At 34.7% G+C, this 27,623-nt stretch overlaps 1 protein-coding gene across 1 annotated transcript in view; it reads right to left on the reverse strand.

Annotated features, from left to right (window-relative positions):
• FMN2 (formin 2) overlaps positions 1-27,623 on the reverse strand; it is a 402,924-nt gene that overhangs the window by 75,931 nt on the left and 299,370 nt on the right. Inside the window, exon 15 of the mRNA XM_011380009.2 lies at positions 3,141-3,192. Within this exon, the coding sequence (XP_011378311.1) occupies positions 3,141-3,192 (52 nt within the window). The remainder of the gene's footprint in view (positions 1-3,140; positions 3,193-27,623) is intronic.

Consider the following 27,623-nt stretch of genomic DNA (forward strand, 5'->3'; position numbering starts at 1 on the left):
ATTAAGGCTTCCATTCTGAAGCATGTTTTAAAAACAGAGTTTTAAAAATCAAGTTCTAGTCAAGATGGTAGAGTAGGTAAATGCTGTGCCTGCCTCCTCTCACAACCACATCAAAATTACAACTGAATTATGGAACAGCCACCATTGGGAGTTGCCTGAAGTCTAGCTGAACAGAAATCCTACAACTGGAGACACACAGAAGAGGTCACCTCAAGACTATTGGGAGAGCGGAGATGCAAAATTGGCTGGTCCCACACCTATGTGTGGGGGTTGAGAATCTGGAGAAATAACTTGGGTGTGGATATCCCCCCGGAAGAGCGAGGGGTTGCGGTCTCACACGGGGCTCCCCAGCCCAGGGTTCCAGTGCCAGGAAGAGAATTCTCCACAACTGGAGCACCCAGCTCAGATGACCAGGGAGACTGAACCACTAGGCCTCACAGCACACTTACTATGTAAGATCACTCTACTCAGACTGGGAGACGCAGCAGCCCTACTCAATAAATAGAAACAAACACAAGTAGGCAGCCAAAATGAGTCATAAAAAAGAATGAAAGAGAACATTTTGATAATTATCAGATGGAGGGTGGGGGATGGTTGAAGAGGGGAAGGGATTAAGAGGTATAAATTGGTAGTTAAAAATATTCATGGGGATACAGTGTATAGCATGGGGAATATAGTCAACAGCATTGTAATAAATATGTATGGTGTCAGTTGGGTACTGGATATCGGGGTGATCACTTCATAAGGTATATAAATGTCTAATCACTGTGTTGTACACCTGAAAGTAATATAATATTGTATGTCAACTATAATTGAAAAAAATATACATAAAATTTTAAAAATAAATAAAAAATAAAAGCAGAGGTTTAATGAAAAAATTTCAGAAGTACAGATGTCTTATTGAAAAATATGAACATCTTTGAACTAATGTTTTATTCTGTAGAAAAAGTCACAAACTTCCTAGAAAAATGAATGGTTTTTTGAAATAATAGAAGTGGAACAAATAAATTACTTTGTTTTCCATTACTCACAATGTGTCAAGTTAATTATACCTTTCTCAGTCTGATTTCCTTTACCTAAAACATCACCTAAATTAACTTAGAAAGATAACTTATATTGAAACTATTACATTAGATAATTCAAATTTTAATTTTAGTCATTTCTATCTGCTTTATTGATGCCAAAGTTAAATTTGTTCTTTTTCTATCTCAAAGATCAGTTTTACTATAAAATGTCGTTTTTACCTGTGAAATTTAAGGAAAGAAATAGAAGAAGAAATTCTAAGAAAAATGTGAAGTTAGCCACAATTTATAGATAAGAATCTCTGGTTGTCAGAATGCAATTTTATAACTCACAGCTTTGTTATTCTTTAAATTTAGATATAATGAAATGGCTATTAGAAAAATACAGAATTTCTACATTCTCTGCTTGTGAGCTGACACAGACACTGAGTAAATCTGTGGGAAAATAAAAACAATCACATTTGGTCTGATGATATTTTTCCACAATTGAAGAAAGCCATGTATGCTAATTAAAAATAAAATAAAAGCTGAAGCTGAAATAAACACATTGTGGGATGCAGGCAACCTTAACAAGATTCTGCTGAAATCTGTCTTGTAATACAATATGATAGTTTGGCTTGCTCAATGAAATCATCTGAAGATGAGGATATGTTCATCCAGTTTGTATTTGGGTTTTGGGTATGGTTCAAGACTCATCTGCTCAGTCATCTTATTCTCTGTGAGAATTGAAGAGTTCAGTGAAACTATTTATCCAAAAGCTATATATTTTTGTTTATGTGAAACAGGAGCTCAAAGTCCCACTTCTGAGATTAATAGCAAAAATGTATGAGTAAAGAGACAAAATTAGCACATAAAACCCCTGGAATATGAAAAAGGTCTCATTTGATTTAAAAAATATACCAAATAGCCATTGTTTGTTTGAATCTATTTATTTAGTTAGGAAATCATAAAGTAATTGATAAAACATAATATTCTAGTATATAAAAGTCTAGTTTCTTGATAAAAGCAACACTTACTCATTTTACATGGATTAAGAGACAGGGCTTTTTAAAAAAAAAAAAGTACTCAAACATAAAGACAAATGAGTATAATTCCTTTCAAAGAAAGCTGATGACATGAGTTTGTGCAGTTTACAAAACATTTTCACATGCGTATACTTGCTTTCCTAGTAAGGCTGCTCACCGGCCACACTCGAGTAAACTGCATATTGCGAAGAACAAAGTAATACATTCCTACAACGCTGGAAGATGGAAGAAAGGATGAGGTTCTATCCATCTAGAAATGAGGAAGCTGTGGCCCAGGCCCTTTATGTGGCTTACACCGCTGCAGTCTGGAACGGTGCTCTTGGGGCCCTGTCCACCACATGGGACTGCCCTATTTCAAAGCCACCGTGGTGAACATATGGAATCTTATATTGCATCAAAACATTTGGAAAACCTCTCTTTTGATACAGAAAAGGGTATTCAGTCACTGTACAATCCTCAAGACATGCATAGCCCAACTCAGCATCAATTATTTGTAAATGACTCCATACCAGTTCTAAAAATCAAAGCACATACATTTGTCCCCAATTTGTCACTGAGTCTCTATAAAACTAAAATGTCTTGAGCTGTAATAGTAATACTGAGATAAAAACAGTACCTCACAAGAAAATTCCTTTGATTAGGATGCTTTCCTATGCTCAGCTATGACTGCAAATCTCCATTCTGGAAGTGAAGGTGCATGCGAGGGAAGCTCACGGCTTTCTACCCGGATTCTACTTTTGAATGTGGAAATGCAATAGTTCCCTGTAACCAAACTCCTCACCCTTTTTTCTTCAGATTCCTGCTATCTTCCTTTTTCTCTTATTTCCACAGTCCTAAATCCTCTTCAAAAGTGAGGGCTAAGCTATTTAAAATAATTGGTGCTTAACAAAATTATACATCATTCGGACTTACAAAAATAAAATTTAGAAATTCAATGTGAAATTAAAGTACACTATTTATTAGTTTCTTTTTTTTATGCTTGAAAATAAAAATTGAGCTAATGATTGGTTCCTTGAGATAAAACATATTAAGCATTTTATGAGCCTATTCTGAAGAGAAACATTATATTAAAGGAAAGTACTTAATTTCTCACCATTTATGAGTCTCTGTCAGTGAGTTTTCCTCTGCTTCTTGGTCAATTTTAGCTGAAAATGCAAGAAAAGAAAATGACAAAAGATAAATGATAAATAGTTATACTAACTTGAGCAGATATGATTCAAATAAAATATATTTTAATTTATTATTAATTCTAATGCACTCCAACTAGAAGTTTATTTTAAATCTATGAATAGATATAATTAGATTATATTTAATTTTCATTAAGTTAATACTATTTTATTGACACAGATAAAATATATAACCAACTAAAATTTTTAGATTTTAAGTAATTTCTTTTTTCTTTAAGTAATTTCTTTAAGTCAGTCACATTGACCTGAGGAAGAAAACACTAGCTAATTTCATATATACGTCTATTGTGTTTGTTAAAAATTAAATGCTGATAATTAGTTGAAAATAATTCTCAAGTAAAGGTATAAAAACCAAGTTAAAAAAACTGCATAGACATGGCATGTGATCTTTCTTAGTGCTCTCCACACCAGACTACAAGTGGAACAGATCCCAAGATTATTTCTACAGAAATAGAAGATAAAATACTAACATTTTCTATTAACTAAAAGTGGGGAAGTTATCGTGTTCCCATTTATCTGCTATCATTTTTCTCTAAAACGAAATAATAGTAGCTTGACACAAACCCAAAGACCAAATCTGGGAAATTATATCACTGTTTTCAAATTATTTAAAATAATACAGGAACTCATCACATGAAGTGACCTTTCACAGTTTTGATGAGTAAGCATTCTAGGAATTTATGTATTTCCTTCCACACACACATTTATACATAAATATTTTAGACACAAAAATAAAGTTTCAAAAATACTCTTATTTCTTATGATGTGAATATTTTTAGTCTAGTCTATTAGATTTTAAAATGTTCACTTTGATCTACTAAATTGATTTCATGCTTCACTAATGGTTTGTGACACACATTTTGAAAACCACTTAGGCTATAAAACACAAAGTAAACCAAACAAAACAAAAACAAAAGCAACCTGGGACTAGTTGAAAGGAGTCAACTTTTTATAATCAGTTCTCTTTTGTGTTGCACTTGTGGCCATTTGAAGAAATTAGAAGACAAAGTAGAGCAGAGGAAATTAATTATAAAAATTGGAACTGTGCATGAAATCAAACCCAAGGTCACTTGGGAATTGTCAAAGTGTCTCTCTCACTACTTAAAACACAATAGTACAGCTTGGGCTGGTTAATGTTTTACAACCTCAAGACAGCGTTTGTTCGTTTGTTTGAAGGTCTGTACAGTATCTACAAAGCCATAATCAAGTGTCATGCTGCCACTCTTTGCCAGGATTATAAGAATTTAAAAGACACCAATTCAGCTGGCAGCAGAGTCCTTCAGGTTGTTTATACAAACTTACAGGGCAATCATAAGCCACATTAAAAAATAGGATAAATGTTCCATGATTTTACTTTGAGAAGGCTCCAACATGAACACATTATCTTAAAAAATCTTCTCTGGGATGCCTTATATGAAAATGGTTTGCTCTCAGAAGCAATTCTAGAGCCACATACCATTTGCTTAAGGGAAACAACAAAGCACCACAATGCATACCATTTTCAGAAAGAACATTCTTCCAATTGCCCTTGCATGTCTTTTTTCCTTCTTTTATAAAATACAGAGATTAAGACTAGGATTGGAAGAAAATAACTGGAATGTTTTAGAGGAATTAAGTTTATGAAATTTAAAGCACACTAGAATGAAATGCCAGAGATCTATTCCTGATTGTGCCACTAAAATTAGTTATGTCATATTAGGCAAATAGATTAATTTGTTAACATATAAAATATTTAGCACAGTGACCCCAATAATTTACAGAGACTAAATAAATATTCTTCAAAAATGTTGGACTTCAAGCTCTTTCAGGTCTTAAAGCGACGTAACACATAATTATGTTTAACTGAACATATCAACTGCTATTTTATTACGGTTCAATGTTATATTCAGATACAGAAAGCATATACTTAAAGCTTTTCTAAAAGCATAAACCCCTAAATTGTGGTGAGTGAAATGAAATGAGTTTCACTTTTTCATAATGGTTCCTTTTGATGTGTAATAAAACAGCTCTTGCTTCATTGCATGAGCAAGTTTGGCTGAAAAACACACTTTAATCCAAAGTGGCAGAAGACTGATTTTTACCAAAGGAACAAAACATAGAAACAGACCCCTTTACCAAATCTAATAGCTATATTATAATCACAAAACCAAATTGGAATAGCAAAGAATACTTTAAAATGTTCCACTATCCATTAGTTTTACATGATTTTGAAGCTAAGGGGATATATGTATTCAAACTGTAATCAACTTTGATAAATAGTCAAATGAGAGATCAAAGAAAGTGCATTAGAGCACACATTTCAACTCTTGATGTAGAATCAACAACTCAGTGAGCTGAACAGATTTTTCCCTTGTATGGTGACAAAGAAATAAAAACTTTCTAAAAAGATGGGGTGCGATTCAAGTTTTCTGAGGACAATATAATTTTCCTACATAATGCCTGTATAAACACACCATCAATATTTTGTTGTCACAATTGTTATAAACACACTTATGATGTTAACAGTGACAAATGCAGGATTTGGTTTCTTCAATTAGTGAGGATGGAATCTACTGAACTAAAATAAAATGTAACTAAGTTAGTAAAAAATAAGATACCTTTTAGGTATAAAATAAGACTAACTCTGCCATCCCTTTAGGGAGTACTCAAGCTAATCACATTCAGTGACCAAAATCTTAGACCAACTGTGTTTTTCAGTTTGAGTAAAACTTCGACAGGCTATGTACCATCTGTGTTGCAGGCACTGCTTTTTGAGCATGGCTTTGCTGAAGGTGACATAGAAAGTAAGATTATTTTCTATATAATAAATATTGTATTGTTAATTATTTTATTCCCTGACCCATATTTTCAGAAATATTAAGTTAATTTCTAATGGTACAGATTTGTGATTAGTTTTGAAAGCCAGTGATACTTTTAGCAGCAGTTTCCTACATATTTATAATCTGCTATCAATAAACTTTATTGTACTAAAATGTACTAAATAAATTATATGAGATGCCAATTTTCTGCTTCAAGTAAGATTGATTTCTTGATTAAATGAGCACATAGCTCATTTCTCTTTTGACATACCAAATGAGGATGGCAGCCTTTTAGTCATCCCCGAGAATAACTATAGGAAAGCTAAATAAGCATTCAAAACAGAAAGGCACAAGGCTTGGTTTGTAGTGATTCTCAAGTTGTAATCCAATCACCAGAGGCTCTCTGTGTCACAGCCTCCCCGAAAGCCTTGACCACATTCAATAGAGACATTTGTGTGACTCTCAATGGATGCCACTAGCCAAGGCCTCCCTGGCCTCAGATCTCTAGAAACAACCAGCTCTCTCATGCCTTGTATGAAAAAAGGGCACTTCCTTGGAGAGGTTTTCTTACCACGCCGCCTCTCATTTTCAAATCCCACCAGAGCTAGTGTTTGGGGCGAGAACATGAGATTCAGAGTTACACAGACCCTGGTGTGAATTCTAGCTTGACCACTAAGTTGTGCTAGAGTTTAATAACTTTGATAATCACTTTGATTTAATAACTTTTCTTTATCATCAAAACAGGTTAACAATTTCTTTTTCATAAGGAGTAAATAATGTACAGGCATACCTTGCTTTATTGTACTTCACAGATAATGGTGATTTTACAGATTGAAGGTTTGTGGAAATCCTACATTGATCGAATCTATGGGCACCATTTTTCCAACAGGCTCAGATCATAGCATTTTTTATCAATAAAGTATTTTGTAGTTAAGGTGTGTACTTTTTTAAAGACATAATGCTATTGTATACTTATATTACAGACTACAATATAGTGCAAGCATAACTTTTATATGCACCAGAAAACCAAAAAAAAAATTGTGACTCGCTTTATTGCAATATTTACTTTATTGCAGTGGTCTGGGACCCAACCCGCAATATCTTCGAGGTATGCATGTATAAACGTACTGATGCACAGTAATAATCTTCCTGTCTTTCCTCTTCTCTTCACGTTATGATTACTATTTAAAAAATTGGTATATGCTGCTTTCATAATGCAAAAAGTTTCCCATTGTAGGAGCACCAACTACCCTCGTAATCCTGTTATAAACAGAATCCACATTCAGAATGAGGCTCACGCACTGCAAAAAACGAGGGGCCTCCTTATAACCATATCAAGAAGTCATGGTTCAAAATACCACAGTAGACTCAAAGACTTTTACAAAATTAACGAAAAACTCTAAAATATATTTAATGTCTTTTTTTATTCTACTTAATTTGCGTGTGTTGTTGTTTGCATGTGGCTATGATGAAGAACTTCCAATGCTTACAGTGTAAGCAGACGCAAACAGTTTCTTAGACCTTTTTAAATTTTTTCAGACACCACAGTAAATGAAATTGCTGTAAGGGAGACTTTTTTTTTTTTTTTTGCAAATTTAGAAAGAAACTACCGAAATCCTAAAGATAAAATAATTTACGAAAAGTTTGCAATGTTCCTCTAAAACATCCATTTGTATTCCATACATACTATGGGTAACTATTCACATCTTGATTTTGATATCCACCACCAAGAAAATGTTCTGAGATTGAATATACTGAAAACAGAGTTTGAAGCAGAGACAACTGAGAGTTAAGATGGTGAAATAAAACAATCAATTATCTATTGCTACTGGAGGGAATGAAAAGGTAACAATTTTAAGAAAGAAGGCAAAGTAAAAAGTGGTTTGTACTGACCATCTCTAGTGAATTTCAGTAACTCACTTTAACAGAACTAAAATCTAAAACTGAAGAAATAAACCTTGAAGAAGCTGATCAAGCAATTGCTGCATCTCAGGGGCAAACTGGGTCTTAGATATTAATGAGAATATTGCAACTGTTGTAGTGATGGTTCCCCTTTACCCTCCATATCTCAGGAGACAGAGATGTGAAATTTAAGGCAGAGGAAGCCTGTGGTTAAAACAATATAATGAAAGAAACACTGAGCCTTTTAGGAGGCAGCCTTCGTTTATTTGGTTAGTTGTATTTCCATCTATTTATTTCAGAGTTAGGGCATGAGATCTCCTTTCAGGTCCAGACCACTGGCATGGACCGTCCCAGGTCCCGTAAACATGCAACTGGATAAAAAGTGTTTTAATGATTCTGTTTCAGCATGCTGGCATCCAGAATGTCTTCTCCAAAAGCATTAATACTTTCTCCCCCAAATCTCTGCCTCCACAAGTATTTTTCTGGTGGTTGCCGTCTTACTACGTCACTATTTGACTCAGTAATTAGCGTCTGCAGTCGTTTGTCTGGATCTGGACTCTTTTGCAATGTTAAGTATTTCTGCTGAACTTGACTGTGAGTAAGCAGAGCGCCAACGGACGCCCTTTCGCATCCTGAGCTTTCATGAGGGAATACCACATAGTCTCAGGTAATTGGAGACAGAGTTGCGTTTGAGTAATATCAGATGGAAGGCAACTTAGAACCCTTTCATCTGCTTGTCTAGGCTCTAAATCTTTTTGCTATTTTTCCTTTTATTTAATGTGTTAACTAGTTTTTGTTTATAATTATCTATGAATGTGCATTTCAGTTGCTTTTAAGTGCAGCCAGTATGGGTTATTTTTTAGACAGATGCAGTGCCTTTCTTCTGAGTCATTTAAAGTTGTCATTTAATTGCAGATATATTTCTTTGGTTTTGAGGTTTTGACACACTGCTTCTTTTGACAATGAACTTAAAATCAAGTAAATTTAGGGGGTTTACACATGTCCAGACAGGAAATGAATATCAGAATTTCTTTCCTTAGACAGCAAAAGAAACAAGAAGTCTCAATGCATTCCTTTCTTCCTTGATGCTGCAAATGTTCTTAGGACAATAAAACAAATGCTGTGGAGTACTCCTGGGAGAAAAAAGCCAGTATCTATGTACCATAAAATTACAAATTGACTTTTGCAATAATTCCCAACCAACTTTCGGTTAACACTAAGGGTTGTTTAAACCTGTGCATAAAAACGTATACCATTTGTATACAATATGTAGGTGCTTGCTACAAAAACTCAAGAAACACACACAATAGTAAATGATGCGTACTTCAAAAATTTGCTGTATATGGCTTCTGACTAAACCCAAAATACAAGAAAGCCACGTATGATTATCACCTAGCCTGTTGTACTTACTGAAGTGGTCGGTCCTCAGTAAAATTCCTTTCTAAATTTTCATTTTAAACTCAAAGTGAAAAAGACATGGGATGACATGAAGTGCATGCATGAATTTTACATTCTGTAGACAATACAGTGTAAAGGAGCTATTGATTTCCAAATGAAAAATTGTTTACTCCACCTGATTTTTTATATCATATCATACCACAAACTTAGTATTACCCTATTTATAGGCTAAGCAAATCTCTCATGGACTTGTGTTAATGCAGAATGAAAATAAAGACACATTCAGGACAATTCCTTTCTTTTACCAAGTAACAACTGCCTTACCGAAGAAGATAAATCAAGCACACCTTCTTACTAATTCTGAGCTGAGCTTAAATTAGGATCATTCAGATAAAACAAAAATCTCCATGACCCTTTAACTAAAAATATGCAGATTTTTTAAAATATTAAATGTAATATCAACTAATTCTGATTTGTAGATTAAAATTATCAAAACACAAAACTGAAATAAAAATCTGAAGACCAGGGAACATTTTCTGATGTTTTATTTTCCCCTAACTTTACTTGCCAAAACAATACTTGAATTATAATAGGAAGGCTAAAACACTCCAATCCTAGAAACAAAAGCCACTTAATTTAATATTACAATATTTCAACCAAAATTTGAGTGTCCAGTATGTGTTGGAACTTTATTAGGGGCTCACATACAGATAAATATTATATAGTCTTTCCCTTCAAGAAAATATATTACATGAGAAAAAAGATATGTGAATAACCACACATATAAACATTAGAGAGATACAGAAAGTCTTCACCTAATGTCATCATAGGTTCCACAACTTTAAGCGAAACGATGTATAACAAACCAGTTTAACTACTGAGTAACTGATATCAACGAGAGTTAAGTTCATAAAGCATCTCATCAGCATTCTAACAAAATGATGTTGAATGAAATGCATTATGCGAGGACCTGCTATATTTTAATATAGATAATATTGCTATTCTAATTTTTTACACATAACTGACAATAATAAAACTCTAGATGAAAGTCACTACAATTATTCCCATTTTACAAGGAGAAAATTAGCAGTTAAATAACTTGCAAAAAATAACAAAAATATTAAGAAAAAGAGACAGTATTCAAACTCATGCAGTCTGACTCTAAAGGCATACTCTCAAGTTGGTCTTGAGCACAGTTAATTGAAACATTTGCCTATTGAGAGAGAAGTTGGTAAGGAAAAGACAAAGGAATACACTGAGCTGAAGCTGAAATAATGAACAAGCATTAATCAAGTGAACAAAGTAGGGACTGGAGAGGGCATTTAAACAACAAACAGCAGGAAAGAGGGCACAGAGGCATAAGTGCAGCACAGTCCAGGATATCAAGAAAGTAGAATATGATGAAGACCAGATGGGAAATATAATGGAAAATAGTTGGCCAAAAAGCTGTGTACAGAGGCAAGTCTAGCCTCTTATGGCATGATGTTATAAAGAGCAAACAAAAGAGACTGAAGTGCATTCAGTTTAAACCACTGGCAAGAGATTTCTACTTTGGACTTTGTTAACAAGAACCAAACTTACCCTCCTGCTATAATGAACCAGAAGCTGGACAAAATATAGGAAAAAATACTTTTCATATACTGGATAATAGGAATCACAGGATTCTGATCTCTGAAAGAAGGTAAACAAGCTAGTCAAGCCCTACGATCTTCCTGGATCTCTGTCTGAAGGCAGTTTCCGGGCTGTGGGCCCTGGGAGGGAGAACCCGAATAAGCCAACTAGTCTTGCTGAGTGTGGGAAAGAGAGAGAGGAGTTCGAGGAGTCTGAAGTGGTTGAGTGAGAGAGGCAGAGTCTCAGAGAGGAAATGGACTTGCAGAAAAGAGGGAACAGAAATCTGCTTTGAAGTCTGACTTTATTCCGAGTATTAATCGGAACATGTATAGGGTGGAACTCTGCAATTCAAAGCAAAGAACAACCATGGAATTATAAACTGAACAATTCCCTGAGTTCATACAGGGTCACGGGATGTTTGAAATCTGAAGAGCCACAGTGGGGGGCTACTGTCGACCACCAGGGATAGGATAGTTCTTGGAGACCCTGGTGGAGGGAGGATGGTAGCCTTACTAATAGGACCTCTGTTAGTGTGAAGGGTACTCTAGAGTCTACACTACTCCCAGGAAAGCTTAAAAACATGACTTAAAGGATCGAACCGAGTCACAAGTAATTTACAGTGTTTGCCCAAACAAAGCCAAATATCTTTTAGCATAATACACAAAATTGGTTGCTCTGCTCTGGCGATTACCAGATACCATGCCCCTCCCATCCAAGCCACTTCCAGTGGCTTTTCCATATAAATGGCTGTCTTCGCTCATGCTTCGGACTTTCCAAAAACCTCTCAAAAGTTCACATACCCCAAACAAGCAGTAGTTGGCCTCAGTGTGTCCTGTACCTCTTGCTAAGCACTAGCAGTAGCTGGCCTTGGTTAATGGCTTGGCTTCTCAAAAACCTCCAAGGCCAGCACGGTCGGTGGTAGTCATCTGTGGATTGCTTGGTAGCTCATGCCAGGTGGCCCTAGCAGGACACAGGCTACAGATGAATTTGGCCTATGGTGGGGCTCTTCACAAGTGGTTTAGTGGCTGGCATACCCAGTGGCCGGCTTCAGAGATGGAGGACCATCCGGAAACATATCTGAGGATGACACACCTAGAGGGCACACTGGGAAGGCACCAGAGCCCTATAAAAGTGAATCCTGCTCCATAGGATTCCTCCATTGTAGTTACTAGCCAGTCCTCACAACCAATCAGCCTGAGGGTCAGTCCCTCCCACTGATGTGCAAACAGCAGCCAAGGCTCAACTACAACATGAGGGCACACACAATGCATATGAGGGACATACCTGGAGCACCTGGCTCAGGTAACCAGGGAGACTGAACCATGGGGCCCCGCAGGACACCTACTACACAAGGCCACTCTGCTAAGACCGTGAGAGATAGCAGCTCTACCTAATACATAGCAACAAACACAGGGAGGCAGCCAAGATAAAAAGACAAATATGTCTCAAATGAAAAATCAGAACAAAGGTGAAACATAAAGAGAGAATCTTGAAAGCAGTTAGTTACCTTCAAGGGAGCTCCCATAAGACTGTCAGCTGATTTCTAAACAGAATCTTTACAGGCCAGAGGGATTGGTATGAAATATTCAAAGTGATGGAAAGCAAGGGCCCACAACCAAGATTACTCTACCCAGTAAAGCTATATTTAGAATTGAAGGACAGATAAAAAGCTTCCCAGGCAAGAAAAAGCTAAAGGAGTTCATCATCACCAAGTCAGTATTAGAGGAAATGTTAGAAGGACTTGAAGAAGAAGAGGAAGAAGAAAGGGAAGGGCAAGGGGAAGGGGAAGAAGAGGAGGAGGAGGAGGAGGAGGAGGAGGAAGAGGAGGAGGAGGAGGAAGAAGATGGAGAAAAATGGTAAAAAAATATAAATAATAAATGGCAATCACTATATATCTGTCAACAGTTACTTTAAATGGAAATGGATTAAATGCTCCAATCAAGAGATAGGATGGCCGAGTGGATAAGAAAACAAGACCTCTACATATGCTGCTTATAAGAGACTCACTACAGATCAAAAGAAACACAGACTGAAAGTAAAGGTATAAAAAAAAGATATTTCAGGAAAATGGAAACAAATGAGCTGGGGGAGCAATACTTAGACAAAATAGACTTAAAAAAAAAGGCTATAACAAGAGGCAAAGAAAGACCTAGTAATCCCACTTCTGGGTATTTATCCGAAGAAACCCAGAACCCTACTATGAAGGGGTAAGTGCATTCTTATGTTAATTGCAGCATTATTTACAATAGCCAAGATATGGAGGCAACCTGGGTGTTCATCAATGTATGAATGGATAAAGAAGACGTGGTACATATATGCAATGGAATATTACTCAGCCATAAAAAAGAATGAAGTCTTGCCATCTGCAAAAACATGGATGGACCTAGAGGGTATCGAGGAAGAGAAAGTCAGACAGAGAAAGACAAATTCCATCTGATTTCACTTACATGTGGAATCTAAAGAACAAAACAAACAAACAAACAAATGAAAAGAAACTCACAGATACAGAGAACATTTTGATGGTACCCAGATGGGAGGGGGTTAAGGGACTGGGTGAAGAAGGGGAAGGGTAAGAAATACAAATTAGTGTTACAAAATAGTCTTGGAGATGTAAATTATAGCATAAGGAATATAGTCTATAAAATTGTAGTAACTGTATGATCTCGGACAGGTACTAGAATTACTGGGGTGATCACTTCATATGTTGCATAAATGTCTAATCGCTATGTTGTACACTTGAAACTAATATATTATTGTATGTCAACTATAACTGAAAGATAAAAAAATATTATTAAAAAAAACCAATACTCTTCTGTTAAAAAATAAATAATTAAAGCATGATTTCCATGTGCCAATTAAAAAAAAAATAGGCCAATCAAGTATCTGGAAAATGTAATTAATTATCAGAAAATAAATAAGTCAATAGAAAGAGATCCAGGAATTACAAGAGATGAACTAGCAAATAAGAACATTAAAACTAAAGCAGCTATTATAACCATGTTCAAATACCTTTTTAAAAAAAAAAAAAAAAAACATGAACATAACGAAAAGAAAAATGGATGTCAGTCTGCTCAAGGTTCTATAACAAAATACCATAGATGGGGTGGCTTAAATAATGAACATTCATTTCTCACAGTTCTGGAGGTTGGAAGTCTGAGATCAAGGTGCCAGCATTGTAGGGATCTGGTGAGAGCCTTCTTCTTGGTTTGCAGATGGCTAACTTCTGAAAGTATTCTCAAATGGTAGAGAGAAGAGAAAGAGGCCAGTTCCCTTGTGTCTCCTTAGGTAAGGTTGCACTAATCTCATCGTGAGGGATCCACCCAGTGACCTAATCACCTCCCAAAGGCCCCACCTCCTAACGCCATCACATTGAAGGTTATGGTTTCAATACAGAAATTTTGAGAGGACAAAAACATGCAGCACATAACAAGAGAGGATAAAAAATAAAAATCTTGAGAATGTTCCATGTGCACTAGAGAAAGATGTATATATAATCTGGTGTTTTGGGATGAAAGGTTCTGTAAATGTCGATTATGTCTGGTTGGTCTAATATGTCATTTAAGGTTGATATTTCTTTATAGATTTTCTGTTTGCATGATATATCCATGGCTGTCAACAGGGTATTTAGGTCCCCTACTATAATTATATTTTAGTCGGTTTCTTCCTTTAGTTCTGTTAGTAGTTACATTATATATTTTGGTGCTTCTTCAGTGGGATCATATATATAGATAAGTGTTCTCTTCTTGATGTATTGGCCCCTTTAGAATGGCTATCATCAACAAGACAAGTAACAACAAGTGCTGGAGAGGTTGTGAGGAAAAAGGAACCCTAATACACTGCTGCTGGGAATGTAAATTGGTACAGCTACTATGGAAAACACTGTGGAAGTCCTCCCAAAATTAAGACTAGAATTACCATATGACTCCCCTTCTGGGTATTGACCCCCAAAATTTGAAAACATTTGTCCATAAAGAAATATACACCTTGATGTTCACTGCAGCATTATTCAAGGTGGCCAAGACATGGAAACAACCAAAGTGCCCTTCAATAGATGATTGGATAAAGAAGCTGTGGTACATACATACAATGGAATATTACTCAGCCATAAGAAAAGATAAAATATCGCCATTTGCAAAAACATAGATGGATCATCAGATCATCATGCTGAGTAAAATAAGTCAGAAAAAAAATTGAGAATGATATGATTTCACTTGTATGTGAGTTGTGAAGCTGAAAGCAACAAATGAGCAAGACAGATAAACAAAATTTCATAGATGCAGACAACAGTTTAGTGATTACCCGAGAGAAAGGGGGAAGGAGAGGAGGTAGATGAGGGAAAAGGGAATCAAATACATGGTGACAGAAGGACATTATCTTTGGGTGATGAACATACAATGCAGTATATAGATGATATATTATTGAATCGTGTAATGGAAACCTATATATCTTATTAACCAATGTTGCACTGATAAATTTTAAAAAAGAACCAAGTAAAACTTGTAGAGATAAAAAATACAGTACCTGAAATAAAAAATTCACTTGAAGTGAAAATAAAAATTCATGTAAAAATGAAAATGAGATGAGACATTTTAGAAGGCAAGAACTATGAACTTGAAGATATAACAACAGAGTCTATTTCAACTGAAGAACACAACTGAAGACTAAAAAAATGAACCAAGCCTCGATGGCTTTGGGACAACAATAAATGGTCCAGCCTATGTGTAATTGGAGTATTAGAAAAAATTAGAAGAGACAGGGCAAAAAAACAAATGAAAGAATAATGGCCAAGAGTTTTCCAAATCTGATAAAAATTATAAACTCCTGGATCTAAGAGATCAGTTAATTCCAAGCAAGATAAATATACGTATATACACAAACACCAATGTACATTATAATCAAAATATTAAAAACTAGCAATAAAGACAAAATTTTTAAAATAGCCATAAGTTTGTGTATGTATGTATGTGTGTGGCGGGGAGGACATATTTTATAACAAGAAAAAAATAAAAATTACCAAAGGTTTTGTGCTAGGTAGAATAATGGCCTTTCAAAGATGTTCATGCCCTAATTCTCAGAATCTGTGAATATGTTATGTTACATGGCAAGGAGGAATAAAGGTTGCATATGGAATTAGTGTTGCTAATCAGCTGAACTTGAGACAAAATGGTAATCCTGTACTATCTATGTCGACCCAAGGTAATCACAGTATCCTTATAAGTGAGAGAGGGAAGCAAGAAAGTCAGTATCAAAATGATATAGTATGAGAAAGGCTCTATCAGTCATTGTTGATTTTGAAGATGCAAGGAGGCCCTGACTCAAGGACTTTGGACAACCTCTAGAACCTGAAAAAGGAAAAGAAATGGGTTCTGCCCTAGAGTCTCCAAAGGAAGTGAAACTCTGCTGACACCATAATTTTAGCCCAGTGAGATCTTTCTTGAGGTTTCTGACTTCCTAAACTTTTTAAACTGTTAGATTAAAAAATCTGTGTTGTTTTAAACCAACAAGGTTGTGGTAATTTGTTACAGATACAATAGGAAATGAACACATTTCTCATCAGAAACTGTATAAGTAGGAGACAAGGAAAAAATATCTTAAAGTGTGGAAAGAAAAAAAAAAAAACCTGTCAACTGGTAATTCTATATCTAGTGAAAATATCTTTCAAAAATGGAGGAAAAATAAATAAATAAAAAATTTTCAAGCAATCAAATGCTCAAAGATTGGGCACCTGCAGTTACACAGTAAGAAATCTTAAAGAAAGTTACTCAGGCAGAAAGAGGAAAAATAACTTGCTGTTACTCAACCTTCCCTATCCCATGACAGACATCAATAGTTATTCTTTAAAATTGAAGAATCCAATTAATATCTAATAAATTATTATCAAAACAGGGCTCCTAAAAGCCAGTGAATCTATGGATTTGGCACAAGATGGTACCATTCGCCATCTAGATAGGATGACTTCTCATAGCTCAACACGCTTTATAAATATCTCACATTAAGATATTATTAATTTATGACGGAGAGAAGGGTAATTCTATCTAGACCCTCCTATTGCCATGGATCTATGCCTCGTGAGGGTTGCTTACCTTCAGAGTAGAAATAGGTAATCAGAGACATCCTACGTGGACATACTCCCTCAATTCTAATGTCTCTAATGCCCAAGTAATACCCAGTAAGAACGTCAGCTAGGCAGAAAGTTAACAGACTGAGAGATCTTAAATGTTAACAAAGAAACTCTGTAATTCTAAATGGTTAAATCTATTAAGTTCTGAGCATTTCCTTCTGAATCCACATGTTGATATTTCCTAAATAACTACATTTCCTTCTGAATCCACATGTTGATTTCCTAAATAACCAACGGATCTGTTATACTAGAAATGCTTTAATAAAAAACGGTTTAAAAATTTAAAAGTGGCAGTCAGAAATTCAGTTTCCAGATGACCTTTCTTCTAATAACTAAAAAGTGTTACATTAGCAATTAATAAATGTACTTGGTATTCTGCTACAAGAACAATCTGGCCAGGGTTCATCTCTATGAGAGATCTTATCAGGTGTCCGGGATCTAAGAAAGGAAAGCTGAGGCTTAATTATAAAAAATACGCAGGTCATAGCTTATTATCTAATATGGAGGAATATTTTTAATCTTTAATAAGGAACACTTAAAAGTATTGCAGTTATTTGACATATTTTAAAATATATTACATATAATTTAAGTATATCTAAATTACAATGAGCATTCATATACTTTAACAATTATGATATTGAGTATAATTCAGTCTTTTCCAGAAGACTGCAGGTTACTGAGAGGTGGACTGGTAATTGTACTATAACAGAATGACATTAATAAGGAAAAATGAGACCCGTTAGAAAGGGATTAGCATAATAAAAGTAAGAGATTATTCTGGGCCAGGATAGAGTGCATGCGATGAGATAAGAGGGAAGCTGACGTAACTGCAGAAATCCACAGAATGTAGTAGTGATCATACAAATGAGAGAGGCAAATCTGGGAGGAGTATATGGGAAAAGAACAAGGTCATGTAAATTATATAAATGTCTAACCACTATGCTGTACACCTGAAACTAATACAAAATAATACTGAATGTCAACTGTAATTGAAATAAATAAATAAATAAAAATAAAAAGAATAAGGCTGATATTAATTTTGACCCAGCAGTTCAACATTTAGAAATATATGTATTATACAAGTAAGCACTATGAGAAATGTACATATTTATTCTCTTAAGTTTTTTTCTTCTAAAATCAATGATGTAGAACAGAAGGTATATAAGTAAATAAGGAAGCAAATAAGTTTTGGTGCATTTTTACAATAGAATACTATGAAGTCTTTAAGAAGAATATATTGATACAAAATTATCTCAAAGGTATTTTAATTGAAAAAAAAATCCAAAATAGTCCTCTATTTCCAACCATACTCAGGACTAGACATCAAAAAGTTTTACAACAAAGTGCATACAAGGGATGGATTAAAATAAAATCGAATGCATGGCTGAGTTGGCTAGAAAAATAAAGAAAATTCTCAGAGGCCATGAAAATAAACAGGAGCAAGACTCCAAAGAAGTATAAGCGGGCAATGCCATGGGGACATCATTCCATCCAGCAGCCCAGAACTGTAGTTCGAAAGGCCACACAGTAAAAAATTTGAACAGGCCCAGAATACTCCAAGGTACCCAAAGAGACGCTCTCTCAATGAAGAAGGATTTGAGAAAAGCAATACTCCAATAAAGGAGACACCGAGGAAATGTGTCCATCTCATCAGTAAAATCCATAACCCCAAGTGGGCAAACTACACTGCACCGAGCCTCACTCCACAATGTGTGACCTTAAAATGCAAGGCAAGAATTAATTTTAAAATAGTTCTTAGTTGGCAGTGCCCCCTGATGTTTAGTCAAACAAATAGATACAGAAATAGAAAAATCTAAGAGCCTAAGAGAAAATTTACTTTAGAAACAAAGAAACAAAAAAGGCAGTTGCCAAGGCAATGAGGGAAGGGGAGAGGCCAAGGCTTCCAAACTGCTGAACCGAATTTACTTGCAACCAGAATTTTATAATTAGCAAACCTATGTCTCCAAAAACAAGTGTGATGTACATTTGCACACAGATTAAAAAAAAAAGAGAGAGTTTTTAATCAAGTTTCACTTCACGCCAAGAAACTTTACTTCAGAAAGGAAAATCATGTTGGAAGGAAGGCACAATATGAAGGTATGGTGAGTGAAGAAAATGGTATTGGTTATAAAAAATTTGAGATGATACTAAAACACTAGAAAACAATGGCATATAAATATAAATAGGTGAGGTCAGAGTTATAGCATTCTAAGGACCTCTAGTGTTTTAAACCTTATATTGTTAAAGAATTGTGTTAAGAAGTAAACATTAAAAGAATAAAGATACAGAATTCAATTTACAAAACAGAAGAGGGAAAAATTGAATGGGGAGAAAACCTTCAATCAACTTGTAGTAATTTGTTTACAAAGGTGGCCAAAAAAATCTTCCTGTTCCTCCAATCACATTTCTTTGCAGTAGAACATTTCTATGCTTCCTGTCGATATTACACTGAAGGTACCAGCCAGTGCAATACCAAAATCAAACAAACAAAAAATGAAAGAAAAAAATACTAAGAAATAAAACACTAATTATTTGCAGTGATGGCTACAGAAAAAAACTTTATAAAAATTCACTAATTACTATATTAATAAGAGAATTCAGAAAGTTTCTAGGATGTAACAAATATAATAGTTATTTTAATTTTATATATCTTCAAATAGTAACAGTAAACATAATTCACAAAATGTATTAGAGCAAAAAATAAGATCCTTAGGAATATAACTATAGAAAAACCTGCGAAGACCTCAATAAAAAATTATGAACTTTTTAGATAGACATTAAAGGAGGTATAAATAAGTGCTAGTCTTTATCATATACATATACAGAAAGCTTTAGGATCACAAAATGTCAATTCTCCTCATGCTGATCTATAGACTCTATGTAATTGTATCAAAATCCTAATAGATATTTTTTGGTATAACTTGACAACTCAATTCTAAAATTAGCATATAGATAAATGGTGATGGAAGGAGATTTGACTTTGGGTGGTGAACACACAATGCAATATGCAGATGTATTATTGAATTGTGCACTTGACACCTACATAATTTTATTAACCAATGCCACCCCAATAAATTTAATAAACAAATAAAATTAGAACACAGAATAACAAATTAAATATAAAAAAATAAATTACTAAGAAGAGGCATAACTCTCCTATAGGAGGTAGGAATCTAATCTTGCAACATTTCAGGACTTATTAGGAGACTACATTAAATAAGACAATGACAGATTTTGTTCTGAAGATAAATAATAAAAATAGGTCATTGCAATAGAACAGAGAAAATCCATGAAAACCACACATATCTATATAGAAAATTTATAAATGATAGAGATTGCATTTTAGAAGAGAAAAGACAGCAGTATTCATTACATGGTGCTAAACAACTAAAACACATTATCTACATGAAAAATATAAATTTTTGTAGACTATACATAAAAATTGATTATATACATACATAAAATCAAATTGAAGGATTAAATGTAAAAGCAAAACTATGACTTTTTACAGGAAAATGTAGGACAATATCTTTATAAAGTTGTAGGGAAAGATTTCTTCAAAAAGGCAAATAATACTACCATAAAGAAAAAGGTTGACACTTGTCTTTCTGTTTGATTTATTTCACTAAATAAATCACTATTTAGTGAATAAATAGTGATTTATTTCACTAAATAGTGATTTATTTAGTGAAATAAATCACTAAATATTTAAATCACTATAAGACCTTCCAGGTCCATCTATGTTATCACAAGTGGTAAGATTTCATTCTTTTTTATGGCCGAGTAACATTCCATTGTATAAATGTACCATAATTTCTTTATCCAATCATCTATTGATGGGCATTTAGGTGGCTTCCATATCTTGGCTATTATAAATAATGCCGCCATAAACATGGAGGATGCACATATCTTTTCAAATTAGTGTTTTGAATTTCTTCGAATAAATATCCAGGAGTGGAATTGCTGGGTCAAAAGCTAGTTTTATTTTTAAGTTTTTGAGGAACCTCCATACTGTTGTCCACAGTGGCTGCACAAATTTGCAATCCTACCAACAGTGTAGGAGGGTTCCCTTTTTTCCACATCATCACCAACAGTTGTTGTTTGTTGATTTATTGAAGATGCCATTCTGACAGGTGCGAGATGATATCTCATTGTGGTTTTAATTTACATTTCTCTGATGATTAGTGACGTTGAGTATCTTTTTATATGTCTATTGGCCATCTGTATGTCTTCTTTGGAGAAATAACTAGCCAGGTCCTCTGCCCATTTTTTAAATTGGATTGTTAGTTTTTTTTGTTGTTAAATTACATGAGTTCTTTATAGATTTTTGGATATTAACACCTTATTGTATGAATCACTGGCAAATAGCTTCTCTCACTCTGTATGTTGTCTTTCTGTTCTGTTGATGGTTTCCTACGCTGTGCACAAACTTTTAGTTTGATGTAAACAAACAAACAAAACAGAAACAGACTCAAAGATGCTGGGAACAAGTTGATGGTTGCCAGATGGGAGTTGGGTTAGGGAGTGGGTTGAAAAAGGGGAAAGGGTTAAGAGGTACAAATTGGTAGTTACAAAATATTCATGGGGATGTCAAGTCAAGTATAGGAAATATAGTCGATAATATGATCATAACTATGTACAGTGCCAGGTGGGTACAAGACTAGTACAGGGATCACTTCATAAATTATATAAGTGTCTAGCCACTGTGATATACACGTAAAACTGATATAAAATAATATTAAATATCAATTGTAATTGAAAAAGTTTTTAGGCGGGGGGAGGTGAAGAAGAAGAGGTTAAAATTTCCAGGTATAAAACAAATGTTATGGGGATATAATATACGGCATAGGGAATATGGTCAACAATATTGTCATAGCATGTATAGTGTCAGATGGTTGCTGGACTTATTATGGTGATCACTTAGGTATATAAATGTAGAGTAACTATGGTGTACATCTGAAACTAATATAATATTGTACGTTAGCCATATTTTAATAAAAAAACCTTTAAAAAAAGAAAAGAAAAAGGTTGATAAAAATTACTACATAGAAATATTGAACTTCTGCTCATCACTTGTTAGTAAAAGAAAAGTGAAAAGACAAGGCTCAAAATGAGAAAAGTGATTGTAATAATTTAACTGTTTCGATATCCTGAATATATAAAGAATTCCTAATATGTCAGTAAGTAAAAGATAGACAAATCAACCAAAACAGTCAAGACTCTCAAAAAGGTAATTCATGGAAGAGGAAATAACTATAAACATATGAACATGTGTCACTTCTCATAAGTAATCAGGAAAATGCAAATTAAAACCACAATGAGATATCATCTCACATCTGTCAGAATGGTTTCTCACAAAATTAACAAATAACAGGTAGCAGTGAAGATGTGGAGAAAACGAAACCCTCCTACGTTGTGGGTGGGATGCAAACTGGTGCAACCACTATGAAAAACAGTACGGTGCTTCCCCGCAAAAGAAAATAAGAGCTGCCATACAACCGAGAAACTTCAGTTCTGGTTATTTATCAGAAGAAAACGTATGGTGGTTCCTCAAAAATTTAATAGAATTACCATATGGCCCAGCAATTCCTCTTCTGGATATCGACCCCCAAAATTTGAAAACATTTATCTGTAAAGACACATGCACCCCGATGTTCACTGCAGCATTATTCATAGTGGCCAAGCCATGGAAACAACTGAAGTGTCCTTCAAGAAAGCTCTGGTACACATATACGATGGAATATTACTCAGCCATAAGAAAAGATGAAATACTGCCATTTGCTACAAAATGCATGGATATCGAGATTATCGTGCTACACAAAATAACTCAGGCAGAAAAAGTTGAGAACCATATGATTTCACTTGTATGATATAAAGTGGGATATAAAACTGAAAGCAACAAATAAACAAGACAAACAAACAAAAACTCGTAGGCACAGACAACAGTTTAGTGGTTACTAGAGGGAAAATGGGAGGTCCATAACAGTAAAGGGGGTCAAATATATGTGATGGAAGGAGATTTAAGTTTAGGGGGTAAATAGACATGCAACACACAGATGATGTAATATCAAATTGTACACTTGAAACCTATATAATTTTATTAACCAGGGTCACCCCAATAAATTTAATTTAAAAGCCCCACAAATTTGAAAAGATATATGCAGTTCTGTGTTTATTGTAGCATTATTTACAATAGCCAAGATAAGGAAGGAACTTAGGTGTCCATCTATAGATTAACAGATAAAGAAGGTGTGTGTGTGTGTGTGTGTGTGTGTGTGTGTGTGTGTGTGTATGTGATGGAATATTACTCAGCAATTAAAAAGAATAAAATCTTGCCATTTGTGACTACATGGAGGACCTACAGTGTATTACCTTAAGGGAAATAAGTCAGACAGAGAAAGATAAAAACCATATGCTCTTACTTATGTGCGAAATCTAAAACAAAACAAAACAAATGAAAAAACAAAACAAACAGATCCATAGATATAGAGAATAAGCTGACAGTTGCCAAAGAGTTGAGGGGATAACATGTGAGTGAAATAAAATTTTTTTAAAGAAGAGAGAAAGTGTGAAAAGGATAAAATCGAAATGCAGATTAGTGGTCATGTCTGAAGAACACAGGCCTAAGATGGGGGAAGGATAAACAGAAGGGCTGAACATACTGATCAAGTTCTATTCCTTGCACAGGGTCTCTATGGCTCATTTCATTATAATTCTTTAGATCTCATTTCAGTTGTAATATGTGCATACGTATATAACCTTATTTATGTTATATATAACATATATATGCCTTTCGAGTATACATTTGATCCTCATTATTCAAAGATTCTGTATTTTTAAATTTGCCTACTCATTAACATTTATTTTAATTCCAAAATCAATACTTAGGGTGCTTTTGCAGTCATCACAAACGTGAGGAACAGTGTAAAATGTGAGTGCCTGACGAATCATCATTCTCAGCTGATGTTAAATAAGGCAAGGCTCTAACTTCTTGTTTCAACTCTCATACTGTAAATAAGTGTACTTTTCACAATCTATTGTGTCACATCTTTTTAGCATGTTTGTGCTTTTGAAAAAATTTCTAAAATGGTCCCCAGCATAGTGCTGCAGGGCTGTCTGCGGTTCGCACACACAGGAAGGCTTCAGGGAGAAGACGCATGTGTGAGATACGCTTTGTCCAGGTGTGAATTACAGCGCTGCTGACTGTGAGTTTAATGTTAATGAATTAACAAAGTACATTAATTAAATAAGGTATCTTCAAGCATTAACGTACATAAAACAAGGAAGCATACTGATCAAATTATGAAAACAAGACCAAAACATAACCAGAGGCTTGAAGAAACCTAACCTTGTATTTGCTCCTACGAGCAAAGATAAAATATTCACTGATTCAATGTTTGTGGCAACTTCATAGAACATAATTACAACAAACAGGGAGAGTATAAAGAATAACAGAATATGTTTATTTTTCTGTTATACATAAAATATAAAACATGCAAAATTATATGTTGTATATATATAAATTTATGTTGTATATGTAATTATGTTATTTTTGTGTTTTATAATATATGATATGTTGTATACTTATAAAAATATGAAACATTATAAAATATTTCATAATACAAATGAAAACGTAGCAAAAACGATATGTAGAGTATGTATTCACCAGCAAAATATATATAAATACAAATGGATATATGCATATAAATATGCTTCTATGCACAAATTTTCTCTGGAAGGATAGAAATGAAACATAACATTGGTTAAAATAGAGGAAAGTAATTGTAAGAAGACTTACAACCCATTATATACTTGAATTTTATAATAGATGTATTAATTAAATATTATTTCTTTCACTCATTCATTAAAAAATAAACAATGAGGCCAAAGGCCCTGTCTTAGGCAACCACACTGGTGATGTCACGATGACAGGGAACATAGCACGGGCGGAGGATCTAAGGGGCTTGAGTTGAACTGACAGTCATCCCTTCATTTATTCATCTATGAAATAAATATTTATTTAGAGCCTATTGGTACTGGGGGCTGAGGATACAGCATGGAGCACATTACGGAGGCAGTTGTCAGCGACCCTCACGTATGTAATAGATTCCAGCTACTCCTCAGAGGCTCTTTGCTCATTTTTCATCGACAGTTACAGAATGAATGACCATGGCTGCTGGAAATCTTACTCTCAAAGAGAAGTGGTGACAAAGCCTATTCTTTTCAGAAGAATCGCTTCGAATATATGCTTCCCACATGTTAAGGGTGACCGGAAGCATACAATGGAAACCAAAATGAAATCATCATTTATCACTGTGTCAAGAGAAAGAGCTTTGTCTGTCTGGTGCATGGTGTCAGCATGCACACTGCACGAATTCAAAAAGTGTTCCTGTTTTCCAGTTCTTGTATTGGTGACTTGAGTTTAATTGAATATCTTACATGGGTTTCACCTACATTATGGTTTCAACCATCTTACGCAACTGCCTTTTTCACTACCTGAGTTCCTATTACAGCTCCAGCCTCTTACTAAAGGTCTTGATTCCAGCACGACTTTGTCATCTATTACGTGATTTTAGTCAAGTATCGAACTCTCTGAGTCTTTGTTTCCTTATTGTAAAATGTGACAGTGATGGCTGTTCAGACTGTCCCAAAGAGTTATGACTAAAATAATGTGGAGTATAAAAGAGCTCTGGTTAACTCTTAACCAACCATATTATTATTGTTATCATACCAATAACAAGTGAACGTTGTTTGCTTAAAAGACAATTGTTTCATTTTCAATTTTAAAGTCAATATAAGAGTACTTCACAAAACAAATTCACCTTACATTTTTAAAATCACTGAAAAAAGTTCTCATTATATTTTCAGAAAAAGAAAACATAACATACCAAAAATGCTCACTCTTGAATATGGAGCACTGATTACAGCGCACCAACGGGCACTGTTTCTGATAGAAGATGTTCTAGCAAAATCCTCGGTCCCTGGTACAGTTAATATCCACTGCTTTCACCAGCCCTTCATTCTCGAGCATGGAGTTACCAAAACTAAAGGTTGTTTATTTAAGAGTTGAGGTTTCAACACCCTTTTATTATACGAATGTGATTACAGATTTATGCATTTTCATCTTGGATCTATTCCTCTAGTTCAGCTATAGTTTACTATGCTTCACTTAAGAAAGAAATGTTTGGGAAAAGATGAGGCAAGGAAATGGAGAGTGAGGCTAATGAAAACCTTATTAGCCATTTCTTATTTGTAAAATCACAATAAAGACTTTATTTCATTTACTAGCATGAAGAGAAAATACGTTTTTTTTGTTTGTTTGTTTTTGTTTTTAAATTGCCATTCAACAACAAAAAAGTTTAGCTTAAGTTTTAAATTAGACCCTTATCAAAATGTATGGCATGAGTAAAAAGGCTGTGCAGGCCAACGCCAGAGAGCTAGGCTTCTCTTTCTTTCCCACCAACCTCACACATGTGGACACACACACAAAGGCAATCCGCTATATCTAAGGTCAGCAATGTGATTTTTCATATGGACACTTTGTCCAAAATATAACTTAGGTTCAAAAAGAATCAGGAAGAATAAAAAGTAAAGAGTGTGCTGAGTTCTGAGAAAATATTAGCAATGCAGGGAGTCCCCTGGTGATCTCGTTTATCTCATCTTTCTTACTTCTGCTACTTAAAAAAAAAGAGGCACAAAACAAAATTTAATGAAAACTACAAATAAATGCTCAATCACCATCAGGAGATAACCAATTAGTTTTCTTCATGATACATGCACAAAAATAAAATCATCACATATCTTGGCAAAAATTAGAGATAAGCTAAATTACAGTGACTTTGATTAAACAGTTAAGTCAAACACTTATGCATCAGTTATAGTTGTGGCAGAATTATGCCCTTCTACTTCCTCACTTTTCTTAAATGTTAAAAGCTCAGAAAATCGACTTTTGCACATGGCAATCCAAAAAAAGACATTCCATCCAGTGACAAGTACCACTATGACCATTGCTTCCTTTCTGAAATTCTTCCTAACTCTGCTTCTATTACAACTGCCTCTCTCATTTTTTTACTACCTATCTAACTACTGACACCTATGGGGGTTTCTCTTCCTCTGTCCATTCTGTAAATGTTATTCTCCTCTAGAATTCCATCCCTGGGTCTATTTTTCTTATCTGTCTAGATGACCACTTCGACTCAATAATCATGTTGCTTATAAGATGTACAACCCTCCATCTTAGACCTCTGTTCCATGTCTAATGCACGTCTCCACCTGCTCACTGGGAACATCCACCTGTGTGTACACCGACTCAAATCTTTCCCCCTATTTACATTCTCTACCCCAGTGGTTAGCACCACCGCTTACCCAAGTCAATCAAACCTGAAATCTGGACATCTATCCATCACCTTGATGCCCATCTGATCACCAAGAAACTTCTGTTCTACATTATTATTATCCCTCCGACCTACACTCCCCTCAGCACCACCACTACGTCCTTAGAACAGGGCCTCGCTTCTCTAGCAATACACCATAACGATTTCACAAGTGGTCTCCCGCCT

The sequence above is a fragment of the Pteropus vampyrus genome, unplaced genomic scaffold (genome assembly GCF_000151845.1).
Source record: "Pteropus vampyrus isolate Shadow unplaced genomic scaffold, Pvam_2.0 Scaffold383, whole genome shotgun sequence".
NCBI lineage: Eukaryota > Metazoa > Chordata > Mammalia > Chiroptera > Pteropodidae > Pteropus > Pteropus vampyrus.